Here is a 26,381-nt window from a genome sequence, read left to right as displayed (position 1 = left end):
GTGAGAGATGCCAGAGTTAAAACCAGAATTGAAAATAAGTGAAGGAGAAATTGATATTGGTCTTCCTGACTTGGGAAATGTTGAAATTGGAGGCAAATATCCTGAACTTCCTGAAGTGGAAGTTAAAATGCTGGATTCCAAGTTGAAAGCAGATGTAGATGTTTCTGGAGGAAACATTGATTTGAATCTTCCAAAATTCACTAAACCAGGTGTCGGTATAGATTTTGAAGGAAAGTCTCCATCAATTTCTGGAGGAGCAGCAGAAGCATTGGATATTGAATTACCTACAGGTACAGTGGAAATTAAATCACCATCAGTAGATTCTTCTTGTGTTGAGATAGAAATGCCACCAGCTCCAAGTGTAGAATTGACTAAACCAAAATTAAAAGTAAAAGCTGTATCGCTTCCTAAAGGTAAATTAGAAGTAAAGACTCCTGACTTATCTGTGCCCACACCCTCAGGAAAAGTTCAAGGCAAGAAACCTAAAGTAAAAGTAGGGTCTTGCCTTGGTAAACCTAAAACTGCAGACATTGAGGGTGAAGGTGAATATAAAGCTAGCATGAATAAACCAAGTTCTGGCATTGATGTTAGTTGTGATGCTCCTAATGCTGAAGTCAAAACTACCAAGCCTAAAGCAAAATTAGGATCATGTTTTGGTAGAGCTAAAGGGTCAGATATTGAAGCTGAATACAAGCCAGGCAAACTGCAGATTGAAGGACCTGAAATAAGTGCAAAGGGAAGTGCAAGTGTACCAGCTTCTGATGTTACGGTTACTGTAGATTCCCCTGATGCTAAACTTGCAGGGGGTTTGAGGTCTGTAGAAATAGATACATCCAAAGGTAAAACTGGAGTCAATTTCCCATCTTTAGAAAAAGAAGAAGTTGGAATGCAATTAAGCATTGATACACCAGGTGCTGAATATGAGCCAGGAAGAGTGGAAGGTGAAAAAATGAAAGCTGGTACAGGAATTCACATAGATTCTGCTGATACTAAAGTTAAAGCAACAGGACCAAAAGTCAAATTGACTTCATGCTTTGGTAAATCAAAAGGGCCAGAAATTGAAGGAGAATATACACCAGGAAAAGTAGGAGTAGATATAGGAGCTGATGCTAAGGCTGAAGTAAGAAAACCGGGAAAACCAGGAGTTGACATAGGAGCTGATGCTAAAGCAGAAGTGAGCACTTTGGGAGTTAGATCTGATGTAAATGTTGATGCTTCAGATGTCACCATAAAGACCAAGAAACCTAAAACCAAAGTAGGGTCATGTTTTGGGAAGCCTGAAAGTCCTGAAATAGAAGGTGAATATAAACCAACCAGGCTAGAAACTGAACATCCAGAAGTTAGTGTAAGAACTGGCAAGCTTAAACAACCTGGTTTAAAAGGAAAGCTTGAACCATTAAAAGGAGAAATTGAAAGCCCAGAATGGGACTTACCTGGAGGTCAGGCATCAGTTGAAATAAAGAACCAGGTTCCTGATAAGCCTGTAGTCAAACCAGAAATTGGGTTGACAACTAGTGGCACAGATGTAGGATTATCTGGAGGTTTGGCAGCTAGTAAAGATCTGAAATTTAAAGAGAAGAAGTTTAAAGGAAAAGGACCAGGCTCTTGCTTTGGAAAGGCTAAAACAGAAGATGATGCATATGCGCCCAAAGAACTCCAGGTAGAGGCTCCAGGTTTTGATGTTGATGCAAGAGCACCTGTCCGTCCTGCACGGAAAGGAGATAAGTTAAAGGGCACTCTTGATGTTGGCATGATTGGATCTGGTGATTTGTCCATAGACTTCCCTGGTGATGTTAAAGGAGATATTCACATTCCAAGTTTAGATAGAAATCTGGAGCTGAAGAATTCGTGTGTTGAGGGTAATATTGATATCTCAGGCTTTGATGAGAAAATCGGTTTAAAATCTGGTGTTCCGGGTATTAAAAGAGACATCAAGGTGCCTGATTTTGATAAAAAGGTCGAACTAAAAGCTAATGTGCCGTGTCAAAGGGAGAAGTGATATCCCAGACTTTGGTGGCAATGTCAACATGAGTTCTGATGTCCCATATCTTAAGGGAGATATTCACTTTCCAGGTTTTGATAGTGGTGGGGTCAGCTTGAACACTGATATTCCTGGTCTTAATAGAGATATAGAGCCAGAATTTGATGGAAAAGTTCATCTTAAAACTAGTGTTCCAGATATGAAAAATGGCTTTGAAAACTCAGCATTTGGTGGCAAGTTCAGTATGACAGGAGGTGTTCCAGATGTTAAAGAGAATAGTAAAGTCTGTGATTTGGATGGAAAAGCAAATCTAGAAACTGGAGTCCCTGATGCCAAAGGTAGAATTGGGGTTGCAGGCTTTGGTGCTTGGTGCGAGTATGGTTCCCGTCCCCGGGCCTTCAAGGAGACATTCAACTTCCAGGCTTTGGCAGTGATGGGACAAAAGGAGACATTGAGGTACCAAGATTTGGTGGAAAAGTAGATCTTAAAAACAATGTCCTTGATGTGAAAGATAGTATTGAAACCCCAAGATTTGGTGGCAAGTTTAGTATGACAACAGATGTTCCAGATGCTAAAGGAGATATTAAAGCCACTGATTTTGATGGCAAGGCAGAGCTAAGAGCTGATATTCCTAAGGTAAAAGGTAGAATTGGAATCCCTGGATTTGATGGTACTGTCAAAATAACTGATACCCCAGATCTGAAAGGGGATATTAAACTTCCAAGCGTTGGCAGTGTTGGAACCCAAGGAGACATTGAGGTACCAGAATTTGATGGAAAAGCTAATGTCCTAGGTGTGAAAGATGACATTGAAATCCCTGGATTTGATGGCAAATTCAGTATGAAAACCAATGTGCCACATGTTAAAGAAGATATTAAAGTTCCTGAATTTGATGGAAAGGTAGAGTTAAGGGCTGATGTTCCTGATGTCAAGGGTAAAATTGAAGTCCCAGCCTTTGGTGGCACTGTCAATACAACTTCAGATATCCAAGATCCTAAAAGAGATATTCACCTTCCAAGTTTTGGAAGAGGTGGGGCCAGCCTAATCACTGATATTCCTGGTATTAAAGGAGATATTGAGATACCAGGATTTGGCAGAAACATCGATCTTAAACCTAATATCCCTAATGTGAAAGATGACAATGAATCCACAAGATTTGTTGGCAAGTTCAGTATGGCAACAGATGTTCCAGATGTTAAAGGAGATATTAAAGTCCCTGATTTTGATGGAAAGGCAGAGTTAAGAGCAGATGTTCCTGATGTCAAAGATAGAATTGGAGTCCCAGGCTTTGGTGGCACTGTTAACATAACTTCTGATATCCCAGATCTCAAAGGTGATATCAAACTTCCAGACTTCTGCAGTGAGGGGATAAGCTTGGAAACTGATATTCCTGGCATCAAAGGAAACATTGATGTTCCAGGGTTTGGAAGAAAGGTAGATTTTACAACAAATGCCCCGGATGTGAAAGATGGTACTGTAATCCCAGGTGTGGGTAGCAAATTTAGTGTGAAAACAGATGTTCTAGATAGTAAAGGAGATATTGAAGTACCAGGGGGAAAAATAGATCTTAAAACACATGTCCCTGATCTGAAAGATGGCACTGAAGCCCCAAGTTTTGGTGGTAAGTTCAGTATGACCACAGATGTTCCAGTTAATAAAGGAGATATGGAAATTCCTGAGTTTGATAGTAAGGCACAGCTAAGAGCAGATGTTCCTGATGCTAAAGGTAGAATTAGAGTCCCTGGCTTTGGTGGCATTGTCAATATAAGTTCAGATATCACAGATTTCAAAGGTGATATTAAAATTCCAGGCCTTGGCAGTGAACGAACCATCTTGGAAACTGACATTCCTGGCATCAAAGGAAACACTGAGGTTCCAGGATTTGGGGGAAAAGTAGATTTTACAAGTAATGTCCCAGATGTGAAGGTTGGTACTGAAATCTCAGGTGTGGTTGGCAAGTTTAATGTGAAAGGAGATGCTCTAGGTGGAAAAGGAGATATTAAGGTCCCAGAGCTTGAGAAAAAAATAGAGCTGAAATCTGATATTCCTGATGTCAAGGGTAGAATTGGGATCCCAGGCCTTGGAGATGCTGTCAGTTTAAGTTCTGAAATCCCAGATCTTAAAGGAGGTATTCATCTACCTGGTTTTGGCAGTGATGGAGCCATCTTGAAAACTCCTATTCCTGGCATTGAAAGAGATGTCAAAGTACCAGATTTGGGTGGAAAAGTAGATCTTAAAACTAATATCCCTGATCTGAAAAACGTCATTGGAATCCCAGGATTTGGTGGCAAGTTCAGTATGACAACAGAAGTTCCAGGTGATGAAGGAATGATTAAAATCCCAGAATTTGATGGAAAGTCAGAGCTCAATGCTGATATTCCAGATGTCAAAGATAGAACTGGACTCCCTGGTTTTGGTGGCACTGTCAGTATAACTTCTGATATCCCAGATTTCAATGGTGATATTAAACTTCCAGGCTTTAGCCGTGAGGGAATGAGCTTGGAAACTGATATTCCTGGTATCAAAGGAAACATTGAAATTCCAGGATATGACAGGAAAGTAGATTTTACAACTAATATCCCTGATGTAAAAGCTGGTACTGAAATTGCAGGTGTGGGTGGCAAGTTTAGTGTAAGAGCAGATGATCTAAGTGGTAAAGGAGATATTAAGGTTCCTGAGTTAGAAGAGAAATTAGAGCTAAAACCTGATGTTCCTGATGTCAGGAGTAGAATTGGGATCCCCGGGTGCCGGGTGCAGGGTCATATGGTTCAAAGTCCCGGATCTTAGGGACATGCAACTGCCTGGTTTTGGTGGTGATGGGACCATCTTGAAAGCTGATATTCCTGGCATCAAAAGTGAGTTTGAAGCACCAGGATTTGGTGGAAAACTAGATCATAGAGCTAATGTCCCTGGTGTGTCAGATGTCATTGAAATTCCAGGTTCTGGTGGCACAGTCTAAGTATAGGGTCAGATATTAACGTTCCTAATTATGAGAAGAAAGTTGATGTCAGAGGTAATATTCCTGATATCAAGGGTAGAATTGTTATCCCAGGCTTTGAAGATTCTCTCAGTATAAATTCTGATGTCCCAGATCTTAAAGGTCATAGCAAACTTCCAGGTGTTGGAAGTGAGGGGGCCACCCTGAAAACTGATGTTCCTGGTGTGAAAGGATATACTGAGGCACCAGGATTTGGTGGAAAAGATGATCTTAAAATTGTTGCACCTGATGTAAACTATAGCTTCGAAATTCCAGGTTTTGGTGGCAGGGTTGATATGAAAGCAGATGTTCCAGAAGTTAAAGGAGATATTAAGGCTCCTGCTTTTGAAGGAAAGACAGATTTACATGCTGATTTCCCTGGTGTAAAAAGTGGAACGGAGATCCCAGGTTTTGGTGGCAACTTTAATATAAGCTGATATCCCTGGTGCAAAAGGTGGATTGAAGGCTGATGTCCATAGCATTAAAAAAGATATGCAGGTACCAGCAACTGATGGAAAAGTAGAATTTGCTGGTGTTCCTGGTATGAAAGTTTGCGCTGAAATTCCAGGCTCTGATAGTGAGATCATAGTGAAAACAGATGTTCCAGATGTTAAAGGAAGCATTCAGGTTCCTGACTTTGTGGCAGATCTAAAAGATAATGTCCCTAATGTCAAAGATGCAATTGAGATCCCAAGCTTTAGTGGTGGGGTCAATGCAGGAGCTTCTGTTCCTGAAGTTAGAGATGTTCAACATCCAGATTTTGGTGCAAATATTATTAGCTTGAAAACTGATGCTTCTAGTGTTAAAGGTATTCATGTCCCAGAATTTAGTGGAAAAATAAATATTAAGGGTGAAAGTAAAGATGTTAAGGGTGATTTGAAAGCCTTGGAACTTGATGAAAAATTCAGATTGGTTTCTGCAGTCCCTGATGTCATTGGTGATGTTCAGCTTCCTGGTGTTGATAGAGAAATAGATTTTAAAGTGAATCTTCCAAGTGCCAAAACAAATTACAAAAGGCCAGACTTGGAATGGTATCAGGCTTTGGTACTGATGCACCTGATGTTAAGGATAATGCTACTTATTCCATATTTGGTGCAACAGCAGATATTACAGAGAGTGTTCAAATTATTAATCCTGATGGAAGCATTGACTCACAAGTTATAAACTGTAAAACTGGAGCCCCTGAGATTATTACTTCTAAAAATATTGGTATAGGATTAACAGACAATAAGGGGGAAATGAGAACAGAGATACCGAATATCAGGGGTGACATTGAAATTTCTGGGTTTACTAATGTTATAGATCCAGTAACTTTGAGTAAAGGGGAAGATATTAGTGGAGCACATCAATTATCAAGTATCATAGGGCATGTCATAAAGAGTGGTGAAAGTGTTGCCATATCAGGCAGTTCTCATGCTGGTGAGAAAATTCAGTTAGATAATAAATTTGATGGGAAGACAGAAGGAACAGTTGAAAATGGTAAGGGAAAAACTGTAGTACAAAATCCTGAGTTACCTGAAGGTCGAGGCAGAAAAAAGAGAAATAGACGAGGGAAGGGCAGCAAGAAAGGCGTTGAAGACCAAAATGATGTAGTACAAGAAAAGGATCAACAGGATGATATTGAAGAAATTGCACTAACAACTACTTGATACATGGTGACGCAGAGCAACTCTGCCAGAGGTATTCCGGTGTCGGAAAATTAACTGCTATTAGAACAGAAAATCATCGATAAGAAGGTGATTATTGTGTGCGCAGTTATAAAATCCGGCAGTGGTTAGTGCTATTGGGTGGTACGGAAATTGCCATCTAAAGCAAACATTCCAGATGTAGCCATAGAACAAGGTAGGGCTCCCATAGGCTGGGTTATACCGCAGCAAGCACCCAACAGTAGAACTATTTATCATCAAGAAACCATTAGTTCACAATTACCCAGTGTTGATAGGTATTTTGAAGTCCAGGGTGAATCTGGTAGTGAGAATTCAAAAGTAGGTATTCAAAGATTTAGTCAAGAATATACAATATCCAGTGAAGAAGAAAGGGCAGGGACTGTTGATTCTTATATTAGAGGTAAATTAGGTCCATTTAAGATTACTCCAGATAGAACATTGAGTGAGTGTAAAACTGAAGTTCAGATTATTCAGGAACCTATCCATGTATTGACTAACAGGCCAGGGCACCATTCATTAGAGCTAAAATCAGGTAATACTGATGAATGGACAGCAGAACCCAGCTCATATCAAGTTAGACTAGAAACAGATTCTTCAGGTAAGATCTTATCTGGTCCAGATATCATTGATAGAGAAGAAGATTCAAGAGGATCAAGACAATCACGCAATGTCTATGTAACAGAAGATGCTGGTGGAAGGGTAGTTATTCACAGGAGAATTGAATCTTCACATTTAGATGTTCCCACCAGTGATCAAAGTGTTATTCAACATCAGACATCATCTCTCAGACTTCCAGGCTCAATGATGGCAGTAGCCTGTGAGGGTCCCAAAGTTATTACAAAGGAGTTTGTCACTGTCAAAAAGATAAAGAAAGTTAAGGTAGGTGATGCACCTGAAGAGGTGACCATTGAAACCTCCTACCAAACTGATCCAAGTGAGGAGACTATAACATCCCAACTAGAGACTTTTGTAGGTGATGGAACTATGCAAATCACACCTGGAACAAGATATGACATATCACATTTGCCACATGAGCTAAGAGAAACCTCTCTACTCCACTTTGGTCTAGATCAAAGGGAGAAAGCTCATGATACCAAAGAAACTACTACAACAACAACGACCATCAAAACATTGCCTGTTGATCTTGGGTACTTATTATCAGAAGATTTCGATGAAAACTTACAGAAAATCTTGGGATCAACAGCAACAACAACCACAACTGTTCGCAAAGTCAAGGTCATAAAGCGAGATGAGAGTGGTAACATCATTGCCTATGAGGATGATAGTGGCAATATATCAAGTCTTCCCCTTGGTATGTCCTCAGAGGATATTACCACATCAACCACTGAAGGAGGAACTGTTGTGACTACTACCAGAAGAATAATTCGGGAAGGACAAATAGTCACTGGAGATATGACTGAGAAAGACCTGCGGGAGGCTTTATCCATCAGAGTGTGTGAGGGCGGTGAGGCCGAAGAGGAGCAAGAGAGAAGTCGAAAGGAGAGAGATGAGCAAAGTTCAGCATCCTCTCACCGAACGCAGTGAGTTCTACTACCGAATGAACCGACTGAAATTATTATGTACATTTTTTGTTTTTGCTGTGTAATATGCTTTGTGAAACAGATTTGAACACCGTCATGTAAAGTACTTCAGTTACATCCATGTGTTGTCCCTTGAAATGAGTATACCTTTGTCTGTGTCTAAGTCCTCCCAGTCCACATGCACGTGACATACAAGTTATTCTGGGTAATTGGCATCATTTATTGTCTTGTGCATGGGAAAGTCTACACAATTACAGCACAGTTACAGCTTGGGTGCTGTTCAGGTTATAAGTGATAGACGTACACAGCAATACAAAGGTGAACAACCACAATTAAAACACACCTGCATGGATTTGTACAACTCTCCATCAGCTGCATCTCCAGTGACAACGTCGTCACAACACCCGTCTTTTTTGACTCAATCACAAGGTAAGATTTCCTTGTAGCATCTCTCTCTCTCTCTCTCTCTCTCTCTCTCTCTCTCTCTCTCTCTCTTAGCTAGATTGAAGTGTGAGAGGGAATCTCTCTCTCTCTCTCTCTCTCTCTCTCTCTCTCTCTCTCTCTCTCTCTCTCTCTCTCTCTCTTGTCCATTATTAAAGATTCTACATATAAAGTAAGAGTGGTTCGCTTAGTGATTAGATGTAGTTCTATAGACATGTATGGACAAGGGATACTCTTGTTATTAGAATTAAAGTTACAGCCCATACTTCAGTTTCATATTAGATTTTATAATTTGCCAGAAATTTGACGTTGCCCTCCTCTTAAAATGCAAGCCAATAGTTTCGTTGTTTTGACAATTTAATATTTTGTTAATTTGTACTTTTAGAATTTATTTTGTTTTATAGTGCAACAATAATTTTCTCACATCAGTAATCATTTGGATATTTTATATCTGAATTTAATTCGAGTAAAATATTTTTGTATTTGTTTTTTTGGACTTTGCAGATTTTACTCTTTACCTTTATTCCAATTTATTTTCATGTATTGACAGAAGAGTAGAAATATGTGTATATTCACATAAGTAATAATTATGCTTGCATCCTGTTTATATACATATTGCGTATGGTTTTGTATATATATATATATGTGTGTGTGTGTGTATATATATACAGTATATACTGTATGTATGTGTATATTATATATATATATGTAATATATATATATATATATATATATATATATATATATATATATAGCTGTATCATAGATAGTTTCATATTTTTTTAATTCAACAAAGAATAGGCTTTGGACAGAAGAAAGTGGATATCCAATCCTTTGGCATGCTTCTGTAAAGCTCTTTTATCTTGATCTATTTTTCCATGTTTAAATTTTAACCATAAATAACTTATTCCACCTTTTTCTCTCATCGTATTTAAATTTTTTTTTTTGCTCATTCTTTCTATTTTTGTAGTTTATTTCTTGTTGCTCTCATAGATTAATGTCTCATTTTCGAAACCTTTCGATTAAGTACTATTGTTTGTTGTTCTACAGCTTCTCCTTTGTTATTTTATTGTCTCTGCCTTCAGTTTTCTATGCTTACTTTTCTCCTTTAGTTTAATGTATTGTTTGTTGTTACTCCTTGTTTTTTTTATTTATCAAGAGAGATACTAATACTTAGCGAAGTAGTTTATTTCTACATCGATTTCTGAATGACCTTGCCATCCTTCAGTTCTCTCCTTCACGCTAAGCTTTAAAGACGTACTGTAGTAATGAAAGCATTTTGTTTCCTCACAAACCTGCTGGGAAACAGTAAACGATTAACTTGTATCTCGATCTCGGCAGACATAATCGCAAGTGAGACGAAGAGATGCAAAACCATGAGACTGCCTCAACAAGTAAAAACAAAAAGGCCGCTAGACCCTACCAATGGTTGCCGCTGCTGCTTGACCAATGGCAGCTTGCCCATATGACCACTGCCATTTGACCTTAGTAACATGGCGGCGCACCATAAAGGCCTCTAAGACTACCATTTTCGCCTTCGTGACTATTGGTGAACCAATCATTTGTTCAGTTGCAAATGTGTGAGAAAATCAATCGCCACCGTATTGGGCCTTCGTCACTGGCTTCGAAGTAGTAGCAATGACTGTAAGTGAAAAAGACCCGTTATGAATAAAAAAAATACAAGTGCTTAGAGCTATGATACAGTCTCTCACCAATACTAACCTCCGGTGAATATGAAACTCAAACGGCATTTGCTTACATGTGAGAACATTCCTACCTGTTTTAGCTTTTGATCCTGGCTGGCAACAACTTGTACAATTCATTATCCCAGCCTTTGGCACGAAGCACAATTTCACTGTGATGCTGTATCAAAATATTTGATGCACTGCGTAACAAAAAGGAATATTCCCTTAAGAACTGAGCATCTTGCAACTAATCAGAAATTTCCGTCTACATTCAAGTAACAGTCAACAGAAACCTTTCAAGGCATTGGAATAATATCTGCCACTAATAGGCAAAGCATCATATGCTGTTTGAAACCAAGTATTCCGGAAATAAAGCATTGGCGAAGACTGGTTAGATCTTCAGCTTTTATGAGATGGTGATGAAGCTTGCAATTAAAACAATAAAAAAAGACTGCTTTTTTTGGCCCGTTGGTGTTAATAATTGGTTTGTGGAGTTGGACAGTAACTTTTAAGGATGCATTGGTGAAGTTTTTAGGTCACTAATTAATTATTGATGCTGATAATTGGTCATGGAACTGCTAGGCTTCAAAATATTTGTTATGCATTGCAAAATTGTTGAAGCAAGTACCCCATTTTGATAAATGCAATTGTAGATATTACATTTTGGTGATAGTAAAAGCTGTGCAGTTTGGTAATAGCAGTTTCGATAATGCATTAACATTAATACCACTAATGTTAGAAAATCTATGAGGAATAATGTAGTGGGCTTTGCAACTGTAATTAAATTACAAGAACAAACTTTAGTTTTATAAATAGTTGTTTAATTCATTTTTGTAACATTGGAATCAAAGTAATCTAGACGTCAGTGCTTGACCGAATTGGATGCTGTATTCCATAAAAAGTATATTTAAATCTATTTTCACAATTAGAGATTTAACAGGGAAGAATCTATTGCTAGATTTAAACATATTTTCCACCAGTTAGGAATATTATTATTATTATTATTATTATTATTATTATTATTATTATTAGTTGATTTAGAAGTAACTACCACCAGAGTTGATAAGGTGATATTATGTCGAAGTTAAAATTCAGGTTTAGTTCTGCATAGTTCTCTGGTTCATTTGGGGCTATATGGATTAAAAGAATTGGAATTTTTGATGCTGGTATTTATGTTAACTGCGGTATTCTAGTAAGTCAGATTTCTGCAGTGTTACAGCAGGGCTTGTTAAAGTCTGAGTAGTCATTATAGTAAGAGTAGTAATAGATGACTAGGGGTTAATGAAAGTAGTTATGTAGAGCATATTGAATCATTTGGTCATGACATTCTTTTCTGTCACCTTTGACTCTGTTAAGACAGACGACACATTTTCTGTTGAATACTGGGCATATTGGTAGTGTTGCAATGCAGTACACCACACACACACACACACACACACACACACACATATTTTGTACTCCTGTCTTAAGGTGTGAAAATGTGGATGCAGATACTTTAACATCACCTCAGTAAACATTGCACACGAATGACCAAGTTATAGTGAAATGGGAATTTTACAGTTAGTCTGGTAAACCAATTGCACTCCATCATTTAGGTGATTGCATAAACTTTATCTACTAATATTGAACGCTAGTTTGTTCATTCACAGGTGCAACAATGTTATTATTTTTAATCTTTTTGCTGTATAAAGTTGCTTCTATGGAGATGGAGTGTATGTAAAGATAGAAAGAAAAACTTGTACATACTGGACGTGTTACGATATTTTGCTATAGAACTGTTACCTTTTTTTTATGATCTTATCTATATTTTGCCTGCACCTTTTTAACACTTTCAACATGCTTTTACTTCTGTAGCTTTGTAGATAGAATTATTTACACTGCATACTAACAATGACTTTCCTATTGGCTATATGGTGGTGGTTAACTCTTTATTAGGAGGATTTATCGTTGTTTCTCTGTCTCTTGCATCTGGTGTTCTTACAAAGCACTCCATATTAACGATTCTCTGGAAAGCTAAGATATGTTTGTTTTCAAGGATTAATTTGTTTACCCCAGCAGTCAGTTTCATATTTTTAATGTTATTTGTTACTCAAGATTCGAAGAAACTTTAAGAGACATTTACAATGTAAATACCTAAGTAATTTGCAACTCCCTTGCTCTCATGAAAGCCGAATCATAACATCAGTATAGCTTGTGAACTGAGATCTGGCCTCAAGAAAATGATATTCTTTTCCCTTTCTTGTGTTTCATTTTCGCTCAATGAAGATTTGTGTGTTTCAGCCACTGATTGCTTCGATGTAGATGAAGATGAACGTCGTGTTGGCCATTGTGATCACGTAGCAAGAGTGATGAAAATGATGATGATGATGATGATGATGATGATGATGATGGTTCCTTCTAAACTCCGCTATACTCTACCAGAGGAAGATAGCAACTTCATCTAGTTTGTGTATATTATATGGCAACTCTACAGCAACCTTTCAACTTAGTCAGTTGTGCTGCGCATATGCCAAGAATCAGTAACTGCCGTGCATGAGCAAATATTCAGCGGCTCTGCTTAGCTTATGTTAATATACAATACTGTATTTCCTGGGCTTTTCCTCCCATAATTATGGTAGGAGGAGTGTTCAGGGACTTGAGTTATGAAGTTTTATCAGTAGTTCATGTGAAGGAGGCAGGAAGTCCGTGGAAAATATTTCCTGGACTTTCATATCAGTCTTGAGGTTTGGGTCAGGTCTAACCCACCTCTCGCAGTCCATGTGTACCTGTATATTGCTGTCGGATGATTTTTATCCGTTATTATTATAATGAGCATAATTATATTATTTTTGTTAGTTGTGTAATAGAGTTATCAAGAGACATATTTAACCATTAAGGCTATGAATTTATATAATCTTGCCTTGTATATACCGTGGAAAGAATAATTTCATAGAACAAATGTATTTTGTACAGGAATTGCTTTTATGGATGATATATCCTCTGTTTAATATCCCCAGAATTTGATCTTTGTTTTTCAAATGTTTTTGATTTAACAAGGAGCAGTTCAGCTGCATGTCATGTCTCCTTCTGTACATAAATGGTTTCACTGCTTTATAATTATATGAGAGGCACTGTACAAGGGTACAGCCGCACAATAGTTGACACCAGTGTCCTAATCGCTGGATATCACATGGGAAGCAGCTTTATCCAGCAAGGTTCTTGCTGTATATGGACCTTGCATATCAAACGTGATGCATTGTTTAACATTTAACATGAAACCGTGCGCGGTCGTTGTTTGTGTTTGTGTACGGTCTGGCTTGTCATTAAAGGGCCATTGAATATTTACTATCAATATTTACCTGTCATCTTTGCCACGCTGCTCGATCGTCAGCGAAGTATTACTGCGGCCCAGGCCTTAATGGGTGCATTAGGCTACGTGCTGGAGTATTCAACAAGGCAGATATCGTTCTCGACTGCAGTAGAATAATGTGGATATTTTAGTCCGGCCGTAAACGCCGTAAAGAATAGCAACCTTTTCCCACTTGGGCGAAGTCGTTGAATTATTCATAGACCCAGACACATCAGTAAACATTTTTAAAAGAAGCCGTTCGTAAGAGTTATTAGCAATGCCTGTCAGTAATTTGTTCAAGCTGGTGTGGGATTACAGTTGATGGTATTTAATTTGCCATTGATATCATACTGTGTTAATTCGCAAATGCAATAATAATGATTAAAATGTATTTTAAAGATTGCAAGCTGAGTGTTTTTTCTCTTACTACAAACTGTCACAAAATAGTATAGTTTACCAAGAGCAAAGAGAATGGTCTTTCAGTATAGAAAATGATATCAAAGCGCCACTCATTGCTCGTTTACTGCCAAACTCTCTTAATATAAGACTGCGTCTTGATCGACGTTCGGTTATTTTTAAGTTTGGAAGATTCAGCAAGCACATTTGAATCCCAGACCGTGTTTGCGGTCAAGATCTTGATGCACAAGGTGGCAAAATATTGATTGTTTGCAATTGAAAACGCCATGAATGGCGACTTTTAAGAAATAAAGGAAGTTGAAAACCTTCCTTGTCAGATACATGCATACAAATGAGAAGATTGTTACTCATTTTGACTTTAGTCAGATCTTGTTGATGGCAGGTACTTCACGTTACATGACGTGCCTGACATAAGAAATGGCAAATCTTTTCGTTTCCATTGTATTACATTCAGAAACAAACTTTGCAATCTGTCATTAGATGTTTGAAGTATAGACATCTATTTTTGTAGGCAATTCTTGTAAGTCCGTAGTGGCAGAAAGGTGATCATAATTTTCAGGGTCAGTTACTTCTTAAACTGTAATCGCGGTTTGTGGTGACGCTCCATGCTCGGGTGTTTGAAGTTTAAGGAGGCGGACGTGGAATTCGTTATTTTAAGGAGGTTTTGAAGGAAGCTCCACATTTTCAATTTCTGCTCTAATGAAAAGTTATAAGGTCGTTTTACATAAAATTACTTTCTAAGACATACATAATCCTGCCTGCTTATACATGAAATCAGTCAACAATAATAAATACCCAAATGTCTTTTTATATTACAAAATGTAATTACTCTTTTGCAGCGCTGAGACAGACATTTTCATGAACATACCAATGTGAAAAACATATTTCCAGATTACAGAATCAATATGTATATACTGTATATATATATGTATATATGTATATATATATATATATATATATATATATATATATATATATATATATATGATTTTTTTTTTTTTACTGATTTGCAGGACCACAGACTCCAAGCGACCAAAATCTCTTCAGGTTCACGAAGCATTGTGCATCTACGACAAGAACCAAGTCTATCGTGTCATATAATCTGCGCAGTTTTTGTGACCATTGTTGGTGTTGTATATTTATGCCTTAAGTATTTCTTGGCAGCTACAGTGTGCCAACATCAGGAAATAAAACTGAAAGCTGTAGAAGCGGAGGTCATCTTCACGAGCTTGTTCGGACTAAATTTCGTCTGTAAGAAATAATGAAACGTTCGATATGTGTATTTATTTGTGTTTTTCCTGTTCCCACATATAGATATTGGCGTGTCTTATTAATATCGTCCCTCATTAATAATGAAGATTTTTCCTTGGTATTCAGACGACTCAGTCTCAAGTGATCTTCAGTCTGGGCATAAACGGAAGTGAAATATATATTGAAATTCTCTCTCTTTGAAAGACAAAGATTTGTAGAACTGATATCAGTTTTCATTACATTGAAGAAGTGAATGAAACATTCGTATTTTGTCTTCAATTGTTAACATGACGCGTCAAGAGCCCGAAGGGAACTGAGGCGAGATTAAGTCCAGCAACTGACAAAGTTGCCGCTGATGGGCTGGGAGTAGATAAAAGAGAAAAAAGTACCTTGTAACTTGCTCTGTACCGTCACCCTGTTTGTGCTTAGTCACCATACCTCATGACACTCCCTTCGAGTTTCTTCCTTAAATGATTCGGGTTATGAGGTCTGTGACCATGAAAAAAGGACCTTGTATAACAAACACATGATCTTGGTTATGTTTGCGTCTTTTTGTCATTTTGAGTGTGTGTGAACATTTAGTGATTGTAAATAGCCTCTATTGCATTAAGTTATGTGCTCGATACTCTCTCTCTCTCTCTCTCTCTCTCTCTCTCTCTCTCTCTCTCTCTCTCTCTCAAAAAGTTGTCATGGATACTGGAAATATTTTTTTCATAAAGATACGAGCACCCTGCTCAAGTTAGGGCAGGTGTTGAATATACCAGTAATATACTACTGCCCATAAGTAGTCCCCCCTTTCAACAAACCACAGCTAAGTATGATTATTTGAGGGACGACTACATAATTCCCCCTCCCCCCCTTCCCCCAGGAAAAAGTTGAACACTTGCATGATCTTCGAAATTGTGCTAGACTGAAAGTAATGAAATTAAGTAGCATCCACTGTAAGGTATTGCACATCAACAAAATAAATTTTCCCGCCACAACCAATAAAACCGAAAACTTTGGCACTTCAGTTTCACCACAGTCACAGAATCCGATCTGCGCTACACCATATTCCAGCCATGATTGCTCGTGTTTCGTCATTCGGACTCCAGTTCTTCAACTTCGGATTTGTCTCCCTCACTGCATTTCAGCCATTATTAATGAGTAAAAATAATTCAGGCGTTCCTAGATATCCTGTGGGATGAGTCAAGATGAGATGCCACCAGTGGGGTGGAACAGGTCACCAGGCAAACCTTCCCATTCTTATGAGTTCAGTAGAGTAAACAGCGATAATTGATGTCTGTGAAGAAAAAGCAAAGTTCATTTGCTGCAGATTGCATTTGTGAGGAACAGTTTTAATAGGAAATGCATATATGATAACTAAAGCAGATACATATTCTTTATCGACAGGCAGGAAAATTTCAGTTTTTTCCCACTCTTTCTTTCTCCCTTAGACGTTACATTGATGTTTAAGCGGTACACTTCTTGAGACGCAGGTGCACTCTGCAGGCTGATATGTTTCTTGCAACTCTTATGCAATATATCATGTACGTTCAGCTCAACCAAGTGTTCTTGATGCTGTTACTGCGTAGTTCAGCCCCACTGCCGCAGGCAGGTCGTAACGCCAAGATGAATATTCTCCCTGCTGCACGTTACCTACTGATATATAATGGCGTTTGGGTATTAGGAGTTTATTAGCTGATGTGTATGAAGGTGCACATATGTACGCAGAGTAGGTGGCTGTGTGGAAACCGGTATTTGGTCGCTATCTAGGGTTAAAGGTGTGATGCTTAAGAAGGGGGTTGACGGAACCATCTAACAAGTCTAGATAAAAACAAGAGTGAGGAATAAGAGGTGCTCATGGATGGACAGTATGCCATTGAGCGCTGTAACTCAGCATTTCTTAATTTTGTAATATTTCTTCGATAATTCAGTCGTTACATTTAACCCTGAGGGAACGACTTTAAATGTAGGCGTAAAGGAGTTCAGCACCCTTTGTTTGAGGAGGATTTGTGGAGGTTCCATGCATAACTTAGACACGATGCTCATTGCATATATATCTTCTTCTAATAAGGAAATCTGAAGGTCACCTCCTTCAGGCAACGACGTGCTGCGGCTCGCACAGGTTGCGTGCCATTTCCAGTTGCCTTTGCCGTGTTCTTTCAGAACGATGCGAGGCAAAGAATGAGCGATAATTTGGCTTGCTGTTGCCAAGGCGCGGCGTCGGGATGCCACTCGGTTTGTTATTGGTGCGTGCCTTATGCTTTGTTATTATATTATGTTAGGGTATTAGGAGGATTTGTTACGCTCTTTGTGTTTATGAAGGTGAAATGTGTGTTTTATTTTTCACCACTTTTTGTTCATTTATATAAATGCTATTATTTTACAGTTTTCTCATACTTAATATTTTAGGTTGATGTTTGCTGCTGTTTATTCATTTGGAGCGAAGTTATCGTATGATTTTTCATTTTCAAGTATCACACTGTATTTTTCGAAGTTCCTTAATTACAGTAAATGTTAAGTATTAGTGTAGTCTGTATCATTTTTTAGAATTTCATAGTCAAAAGCGATTTTAATAATTTTATTTTTTTTGTATCTCGGTAGCCAGAGTGCTCTTGTTGTTGAATCTCGGTAGCATACAGTGTATTGTTATGCTATTTTTGCCGACTCAGTTGCTGTTGTTGGTATTAGATCTTAGTAGTCTGTAACCTTCCTTTGTTTTATGTTACTATTGTTGTTGCTGATTTGCACAACAGCTTAGTTAGTGCAGAAAACCTATCACCTATTGTAAAACATTTGAAGATCCGGCTAGGCAAAAGAATCATTTGAGTTCAGATGGGTGAAGATCTATGAACCGAGAAGCTGTGGGCCGTATGGTCTTGAAGATGAATAAATGTCAGGCTCAAGGAAAGAAAGAAACGCGAAGTATTCCCAGATGTGACAAAGGACAGACCCTTCCCCAAATGACAGGAAGTGCGTAGGAGCTGTCAAGAAAGGTTGGGGAGAGAAGTGAAGGTATTTCAACTCTAAGGAAAGAATGTCATATGAATTAGGGTCTCTTGACTGGCTGCTTCCAAAACAGGATCTTGAAGGAAATGGAGGTGGAAATGTGTGACTTGGCTAATTATTTCAAATAGAGAAGCAGGAAACAGATCATCACGCTGGGAGGAATGACTTTGTTATCTCGAGGTAGAACTTAAAGAACGGGAAACTTGATGATTTATCAAGGCACATGTCGTGTTATCAGAGAGCAGCCCTGGAGAAAACGTTGGATATATTTAGTCGAACTGGTTCTCGTTCTTTTATGCTGCAAGATAGTAAATTAACTGAGCGTGGCCAGTGCTGATCAAATAGGACGTGGTGAAATTAACAAACGTTGGAACTCTGCTTTGCATGCTCGGCTATCAGACAAGACGATAGAGATAATTTCGCAATGTTATCTAAAGAACTCTCTCTCTCTCTCTCTCTCTCTCTCTCTCTCTCTCTCTCTCTCTCTCTCTCTTACGAGGAAACCGAGCTCGACCCCAAACCGGATAAGGAGAGAAACGTCATGGGTGCGTCTCACTATAAAGACACTATGCATCTCTTCACCTAAGCAGTGAGCTAGGTACCTAGTTTTTAATCAGCTGTTGTGTATCGCAGCTGCGGGGGAGGTGGGGGGAGAGAAGAAAAACGGTAGACGGGAGAGATCAAGTTCTCCTTCACCATGTACACCATCCCATTGTTGTTGAAAAATGGGAGGACTTCGAAGGAGGTAATTCTCAAACCATCTGGGTGAAACCATTTATAATATATGGCTGGCTCTCTCTCTCTCTCTCTCTCTCTCTCTCTCTCTCTCTCTCTCTCTTAAGAGGGAAACATTTTGGCTGGTTAGAGTGTCATCTCACCCATTTCTTCAAAAACAGTTTATTCTGCTTTGTTTTCGTATTTACGGATTACTGTTTGTTCCGATCAACCATGAAAAGCGGCGAGGCCTACCATGCCCCGGATAACAGTAAATTCAAGAATCGTTTATCGATGCGTATCGTTTTTTGAAGTTCGCTTTTTCTTATAACTGTTGTTTTAAGGATTATCAATTCTTATTATCATCGTCGACATCAACAAAACCTATAATGATGAAGATTATAATAATAAAAATGATATAATCACTAACATTTTTCCTGTTAGTTACACCATTGTATAATTTTGTTTTGTATAATTTTGTTTTTGCAGCACCCCCGCCCCTCAACCCCCGGCGCTTACCCACCCACCCACTAAATAAACCTTATTAAATCGCTTCATTTTCAATGCTGTGCAGTGGGACAGAATTGCTCCCATGTGAGATCAGATTTAAATTTTTCCCTTAATGTCTTTACTTTTATTTATTCTGTTTATTTTTATTTATTTTTTATTTTTCGTTTCTTGTCTGTCTTCTTTTTTATGCCACCCTGTTCACTGATAATTGTGCTGGCCTTCAGTTTATCCGGTGCGTGCCCAATTATCCTTACGGATGTGTTCTCAGGGTAAGTTGTGTGTTTGTTTACTTGTTTGTTTTATTTTGCCTGGTTGTTTGCTGCTGTTGTTAGTCTTTCTTTCAAATTATTTCGAGTCATCTCCGCTAATAGGCATTTGTTGATGTGGAGAAAGTGTATGTATATCAACGAAGTTTTTATTCTGGTGTTATCTTTGTGATTTTTGCATGTTGTTACAGCCATACTTGATTACAGATAATTATCTGCAGTTTGGAGTTGCTTTGCGTTGAATTGTTTTGAAGAATGATACGCCTTTTTCGACGCTGCTGATGCACATCAGCACAATCATAATGTCCTGTATATGTCTTTCATGATCCCAGCTTCTCTTATCTCTCAGCAGAAGAAGTCTGATCATTCAAAGAGCCAGACGGAGGGAAAGAGACGGGGAGAGGAGACGCCCGCCAGCAGGAAGAGAAGCGAAATAAATAGATGACCCGCAGAAGGAGGGCTCAGAAGGATGAGTAGGTGGAGGGAAGGCCCGTCACCCACCCACTATTTTTCTGTCTGGATGATGACACTACCATTTGGGGTTACGGGACGCAGCCCCTCTGATGAGATTTGGGGCCCCGGACCATGGGAACAGGGTGGGGTCGATTAGACGGGGTTGCTTTTAGGGGAAAATTAAATCTGCATTGGAGATGAAGAGCAGGGTTCGACTTGCAGTATTTTTCCTTTTTCTGTATTTTAACTGATAGTTTTTGTACCCAAGACAAATACGCATGCAAATATGTGTACTTATGTAAAGGAGATTAATTTTGATATATGTGTACACATGTAAATATGAGCGTTTTTATGTATGTATTTCTGTATATGTATATATGTACAGTATATATACATATATTTATGTATATATATATATATATATATATATATATATATATATATATATATATATAAATTTTTATGTATGTATGTGCGTGTTTTATGTGATGATTAGATCGTCTCCAGTTACTGCTGACAGTTTTAATGGGCAAGACCCATTTTTACGTGTTGTTAATTTGTTTTAAAGGTCTTGTTAGTAATGTTAGTGGTCATGGCTATATGATTTAAAAAATGTATAGTTGGTAAATGAAAATATATACTGATTGCATGTGTTTAAGTTTAATGTGTTGTATGGAGTCATATTAACTATGCGCAGGAATTGAGTAGAAACGTATTTGTGAAAGCAACTGAAATCTGATGAGGTACAAAGAAATCGAGAAGCAACTCAGGGTTAACGTTATAGCAAAACCTTAACTGTAAATATTATTAAATAGATATGAAAGAAAAGAATGAAAATATAATTAATACAAACAGAAGACAGATGGTAGGAAATATATTACGACACCAAATCACTTGTTTTCCATAGCTGGATACAAGCCACAAGATTTATTTGATGAGAAATCAAAATTAACATGATCTCAACCAGAGTAGGTGTTCAAAGTAAGAATATTTTAAGAACATTACAAGATAAAATCAGCGAGCAAATCAAATACTTATTAGGCTCTTTGTCATAATCTACTTAGAAAAAATCATTATAATTACTGCACGTCTCTTTACTCGGTGCGATGTCAAGTTATTTTGAAAATTATCTTCTAGGCGGTACTAATCTTTCGTTTAATTCACAGCTTCGGTTGTCATGAAGTAGATAAATTTATTAATATTAATGGGGTGTTATCAAAGCTATTTTCGCCCAGTTTCATACAGCAGAATGCATCAGAGATCAGAATGAGAGAATTTAACATTAGGTTCTCGAACAAAATCATTAGAAAACTGAAATCAATTAAAGACCAAATGTTTTGTGCCTACTGGTATATTTGAAACAGTTCGTTCATTCTACTTGTAAAGTGTTGTAAAACTATTCATTTTTTTTTTTTTTTGCTGATAACAGAGAGAGAGAGAGAGAGAGAGAGAGAGAGAGAGAGAGAGAGAGCGGTAAATAAATGAACATTATTATTGGTCAAAGGACGGGATGAATGAGGGAATAAATGGCTCCATCCCCACACGAAGTCATCTATCACGCTTCCTCTTGTACCTCCTCAGCCTTTCCTAGTCAACGCTCCTGAACCCATTCTTGCACCGTCTACGGGGACTTGCCTGGGCTTTCTCCTCCAGTCGTTTATTTTGTATAGGTATCTATCACACCCAGAGGCTGGGTAGAACTAAAAAGGTTAGCCAAGTTTTATCTTGTCTCTTTATATTATTCCTAATAATATTTCCCACGAAATTCGAATACTATCCATTGTAAGATGGTCTGTCCAGTAGAGGCTTGTCCTGCTTAAGTGGGTAAAAAAGAAAACTTGCCTTATTCAGGACCAGCACATTGTCCTTCTGTAGCCCGGTATCTCACCCAAGGATATTCCTCTTGCAACGACAATGAAAGCTCCAGAGCTGGTGTGCTGCATAGGTAAACTATCCTTCAATATTATGAAGCAAGCAAGATAATATAAGGATTGTAATCACAGATTTGTCCTCTTGCTGTTTCTTACCGATTCGTCTGGGTATTTTGTCATTCACACTAAGGTTTAAGGGAATGGTAGAACTAAGACAGCAAAAATTGCAAAAATCTGTAGCACCATCCAGTCCACTACTGGTTCCTAAACAGTTTTTGTAGAGCTTAACAGAAAGGTGTAACGATTTTGCATTCCTCTGATAGCTTTGTTAATCATGTACAACAACAGGAACATTGCCATCAAAAGCCAATCTTATACAGTAAAAGTAGGTAATTCTATCTTGTACTGAATCCCTCCGATCTTAAGCAGTCCCCCATCCATTCTAAAATGGACACTAAACTCAAATTCATTGCCTTCAAGTGTGTAATATAAATAGTAGGAAAAATATATGTTAAACCATGCTTCACACCACTGTTTACAACAAACCCATCAGTTCTTCTACCCTCAAGGGATGATTTTATGCTTGAAAATATTTTATGCTGGAAAATCTGAATGGACAGGCAAGTTCTAAAATCAGAACGAGTTGTCACCTATTTACATTTTCGAAAGCTTTCACAAGGTCTATAATTGTAACAAATAATTTGGCAAATTTCTTGCAACATTTTTATAGTATCATAATTGTGTTAAACGGTATATATACCATGTCTACAGTACAGGCAGTGTCAAACCCTCATTGAATCTCAATATTTATGTTATTTTCCAAGTAACTGGAGTCTTGGTAAGATAAGCCTTGCAAGAGTGTTTCCGTTTCTGTCAAGTAACGGGATACCTCTATCATTTGTTGCAGGTTGCTTAACAAATTACCAGATGCATGCAAAATCTTTGTTCTTTCACGAAATAGGTTTCCCTCTCGATCTAACAGTGGTGCAGAAAGTTTCTCTTTGGGCTGTATTTTTTGTTATCCCATTGTACAATTCCTTTATGATACTATTGTCATCGTCAGTTTGAATTAAGGAGATTCGGTGTTTTCATTCGTCATCCTTTTTTTTTTAGACCAAATAAGTCATTATCTTGAAACCTACCTGCATTTTTATTTGTTATCAAGTCAGCGCTATTCAGTGCAGAAGAATAGAGCAGACCCCTAAATTCAGTCCAAGCTAGTTGTGCTTTGCATTCAGAATTACATCCTTTGATATCTTGTTTACAAAATACTACCCTGTAGTAAGTTCTTCACATTTGAGACTTGTTACTTACCCTATAGAACTTCTTTCAAGCACATTTCACCTTGAAGAGTAACATACTAAAATCAGAGTCGCAGTTGGCAGATTGATATGTCTCAATGTAATGGATGCATTTTAAATCTCTTCTGTGGGTCAAAATAAGATCAGTCAGATGCAGATGACTGGATCCCGATGGTATCACTGATTGCTCTTTAGTTGTATCACTGTATTTCTGCTTAGTTTTCCAAGATAATATGTGTTAGTTATACAAAGACCAGCATTGGTTCACCCCTCGAATATTCTCTGACCATTTTCACTCTGTTTCCATCATCTTTTCCAAGGTATAGGGGCCAGCGATCATGGTCAGAACTGAACCAGGTACTGAAAGGCCCCAAAGAAAATTACACATTCTTTCATGATTAATTTATTTATTTTCGTGTTCCGGGAGGCTGTAGGAATTCTTTTATATAATGGGTGGAATTGAATGTTTACTCATAGACAATGGAAAGCTCCACAAATTCTTAGTAGTTTCAGTTATAATCACAGTACTTGGTAAGTATATTGCAAGCATCACAGAATGAAATGAATGAGTTCCTGGCTGCAAACCCAACCCTCTAAATATCCAATCTGCAGTTGTCAAATGTTTTGTGCGGTCCTTATCTTTGATGTCTCCAGCTTCAAGTAAGGTCTGAGAAAGTACTGCAGCATTTTGATTTAGTGTCCGAAGTTTATGATTCCATTGAGTCTTTTTCCATGGATCATAGCAGGAGTTAGGAAGTCACAGTCCTTAACATTCAAAAGGCAATTCAAGCAAGACCAGAAACATTTTCGTGTAAAACGAGTTTTTTGTAAGCCACTCTTTGTAGTGCCTGCCAGCTGTTTACAAGCTGGCCATCCCAAAAAACTGTAAATATAAATGCTTAGTCACTTTAGCAGACTTAGAAGATAAGGATATATAGAAACATTCAAAACAAACTGGAAGAAAAGTAGAAAAAATTAAGATTAAATACACTGAAATCATGTCTTGGCAGTAGGTTGTCGGTTGGATGTACAGTGCTAGAGATTAATCTTACGTGACTATGCAGGATTCAGCTCATTGAAGGCGCATGAGTTTCATTGATATTGCATGTAAAAACAATCAGTAAATATTGTATATAAGAATAAATAATCCTCTGCTAACACTAGAAGCCCAGCATAAAAATGTTTATTTTCCAAGTTCTACGGCACCAACAAGGAAACAAGTTTGGGAATCGTTCTCATTTCTCATTGTTGACTTACTTTTTATTAATGTGGTGAATAAACATAAAGTGACTTTGTTTAGAAATTACTGAGATATGCCCAAAGTCTTTATAAATGTAGACATTAACACATCAACAACTGGTTAATTATAAGGGAATGCACACGTTCTTAGGGTGTGTCCACACTACAGTGCATGCCATAAACACATGTTTGCAACTTATTGCACACAAAACACTGACAGGTTGAATACAAGTTAACAATTTATCGGTAGTCCTAAAAATTGCTTCACACAGTTATCCAGCATTTGCCAAAGATTCGTTTTTCTAACAGTTCTTGACTTGTTTTCAATCAGTTTTGTGATAGGGATGTGATAGATTGCCAACATTTGTTTATAATAAAAGGAAGATAAGAGAGAAATGAACAACAGGTAAAATTAGTCATCGATAGATAGATAACGGATTGACGTTAAAATTAATGTACTTTGTAAAAGAGCAACGCTCTTCATCGATTAATTTCAGATTAATAATTAGCCTTTTGATTCTTGAAAACTGCCAAGTAGATGTTCCTGCGTTTTAATATAAGGGAACAAAAAATCTCTGGCATCGACCAGCATAACATTATGGCCCCACAGTGAAGTTGGGAAGATAACACTGAACCGATAAGGTCTAGGTTCGGTAAACAGCATTGATTTTGTTAGAGATCTAGGGATTAAGATAATAGTTTCAGCCTATCAATAATAAATGTATTTAATAATGAGCATGTTCCCTGAGGATATTTGCCACCGTCAAAGGCATAAGAACAATATGGACTTGACTTGAAAAAAATCATATTTATATCCTCATTGCTCATGAGAGTATCATTAGTTATATATTTTCATATTTCAGTGCCTGTGCTGGCATAGATTTATTTCTGATCGAATGTTTGGAAACTCTTAGAGAAATAATGTTGCTTTGGGACTTGACACTGATAGCAGTCCCCTAAGATTAGTCTGCATTGAATTGCTTTCTTGGCTCCGTCGCCCAGACTGGCCCGAAATACCATCCATCCATTCCTGAGATCTATAGAGGGATAAATTAAACGAGAAAATGGCTCAACCCCGTAATTTCCTTTAACGAGGCGATTTTACTTTCTGAGATGGTTGGAAATAAGCTTATGCATGGCTAATGTTTTATTGATCCATTTAAATACGAAACGAGACAAATGTTTTAACGATAGAGATTTGAGAATATATTTAGCTACGGTGACTGTAGTCACTGAAGATTACTCGAAAGGAAATTGATGATGTCTTTCCTTCTATTGTCGGAAAAGTAGTATAGCACTGTCTTCATGGCTTTTGAAATGGAACCAGTTCTGACTTTAAGGAAGTTTTAATAAATGTAACTGAGTTTAAGTTTTTTTCATATGGGATCAAATAATTATCATTTATCCATTTTCTTTTTTGGGAAGCATTTAGTTGAGTCCCCCGTTTTCAATGGCGCTTAGCCATTTTCTCTCGCACTTTGTATAAAGGTCGCGTGGTCTCCATTTTCTATATAATTTTCCTCCTAAACCGTTTTATTTTGTTTGTTTCTCCTCCAACCCTCGCTCGCTCTTCGTTCTCTTCCCCATCACCTCATTCTTTAGGCCCCACCTGACTTGATATAAAAATAGTGTGAGGCCCTTGCTGATTCTGCTAGCCACTAGTGCTATTTGATAGCTTCGAACTGCCACGCCCAGGGTCGTTCAGTACAAAGCGCCAATTGGGAATGGGGTAGCTTGCTTCTGCGAAA

At 37.9% G+C, this 26,381-nt stretch overlaps 2 protein-coding genes across 2 annotated transcripts in view; both read left to right on the top strand.

Moving 5' to 3' along the window:
* LOC136837696 (uncharacterized) overlaps positions 1 to 26,381 on the top strand; it is a 189,403-nt gene that overhangs the window by 20,575 nt on the left and 142,447 nt on the right. The window contains 7 exon segments of the mRNA XM_067102598.1: positions 8 to 1,992; positions 1,994 to 2,343; positions 2,376 to 4,739; positions 4,911 to 5,386; positions 5,388 to 6,120; positions 6,261 to 6,547; positions 6,737 to 8,166. Of these exon segments, the coding sequence (XP_066958699.1) occupies positions 8 to 1,992; positions 1,994 to 2,343; positions 2,376 to 4,739; positions 4,911 to 5,386; positions 5,388 to 6,120; positions 6,261 to 6,547; positions 6,737 to 8,166 (7,625 nt within the window).
* On the top strand, positions 8,259 to 13,284 carry LOC136834598 (uncharacterized). The gene is made up of 2 exons (XM_067097181.1): positions 8,259 to 8,595; positions 12,573 to 13,284. The coding sequence occupies exons 1-2, from the start codon at positions 8,400 to 8,402 to the stop codon at positions 12,734 to 12,736; spliced, it is 360 nt and encodes a 119-aa protein (XP_066953282.1). The 5' UTR covers positions 8,259 to 8,399; the 3' UTR covers positions 12,737 to 13,284.

Source organism: Macrobrachium rosenbergii, chromosome 4 (genome assembly GCF_040412425.1).
Source record: "Macrobrachium rosenbergii isolate ZJJX-2024 chromosome 4, ASM4041242v1, whole genome shotgun sequence".
NCBI lineage: Eukaryota > Metazoa > Arthropoda > Malacostraca > Decapoda > Palaemonidae > Macrobrachium > Macrobrachium rosenbergii.
Note: the sequence above shows the minus strand (reverse complement) of the source record. Positions and strands in the feature narration are given on the sequence as shown.

Bases quoted from the DNA above. Each gene is read 5' to 3' on its own strand.
- LOC136834598 (XM_067097181.1), top strand. From the start codon at position 8,400: ATGGGAAAGTCTACACAATTACAGCACAGTTACAGCTTGGGTGCTGTT. The intron at 8,596-12,572 runs GTAAGATTTCCT...TGTGTGTTTCAG, and splicing joins TTTTTTGACTCAATCACAAG to CCACTGATTGCTTCGATGTA.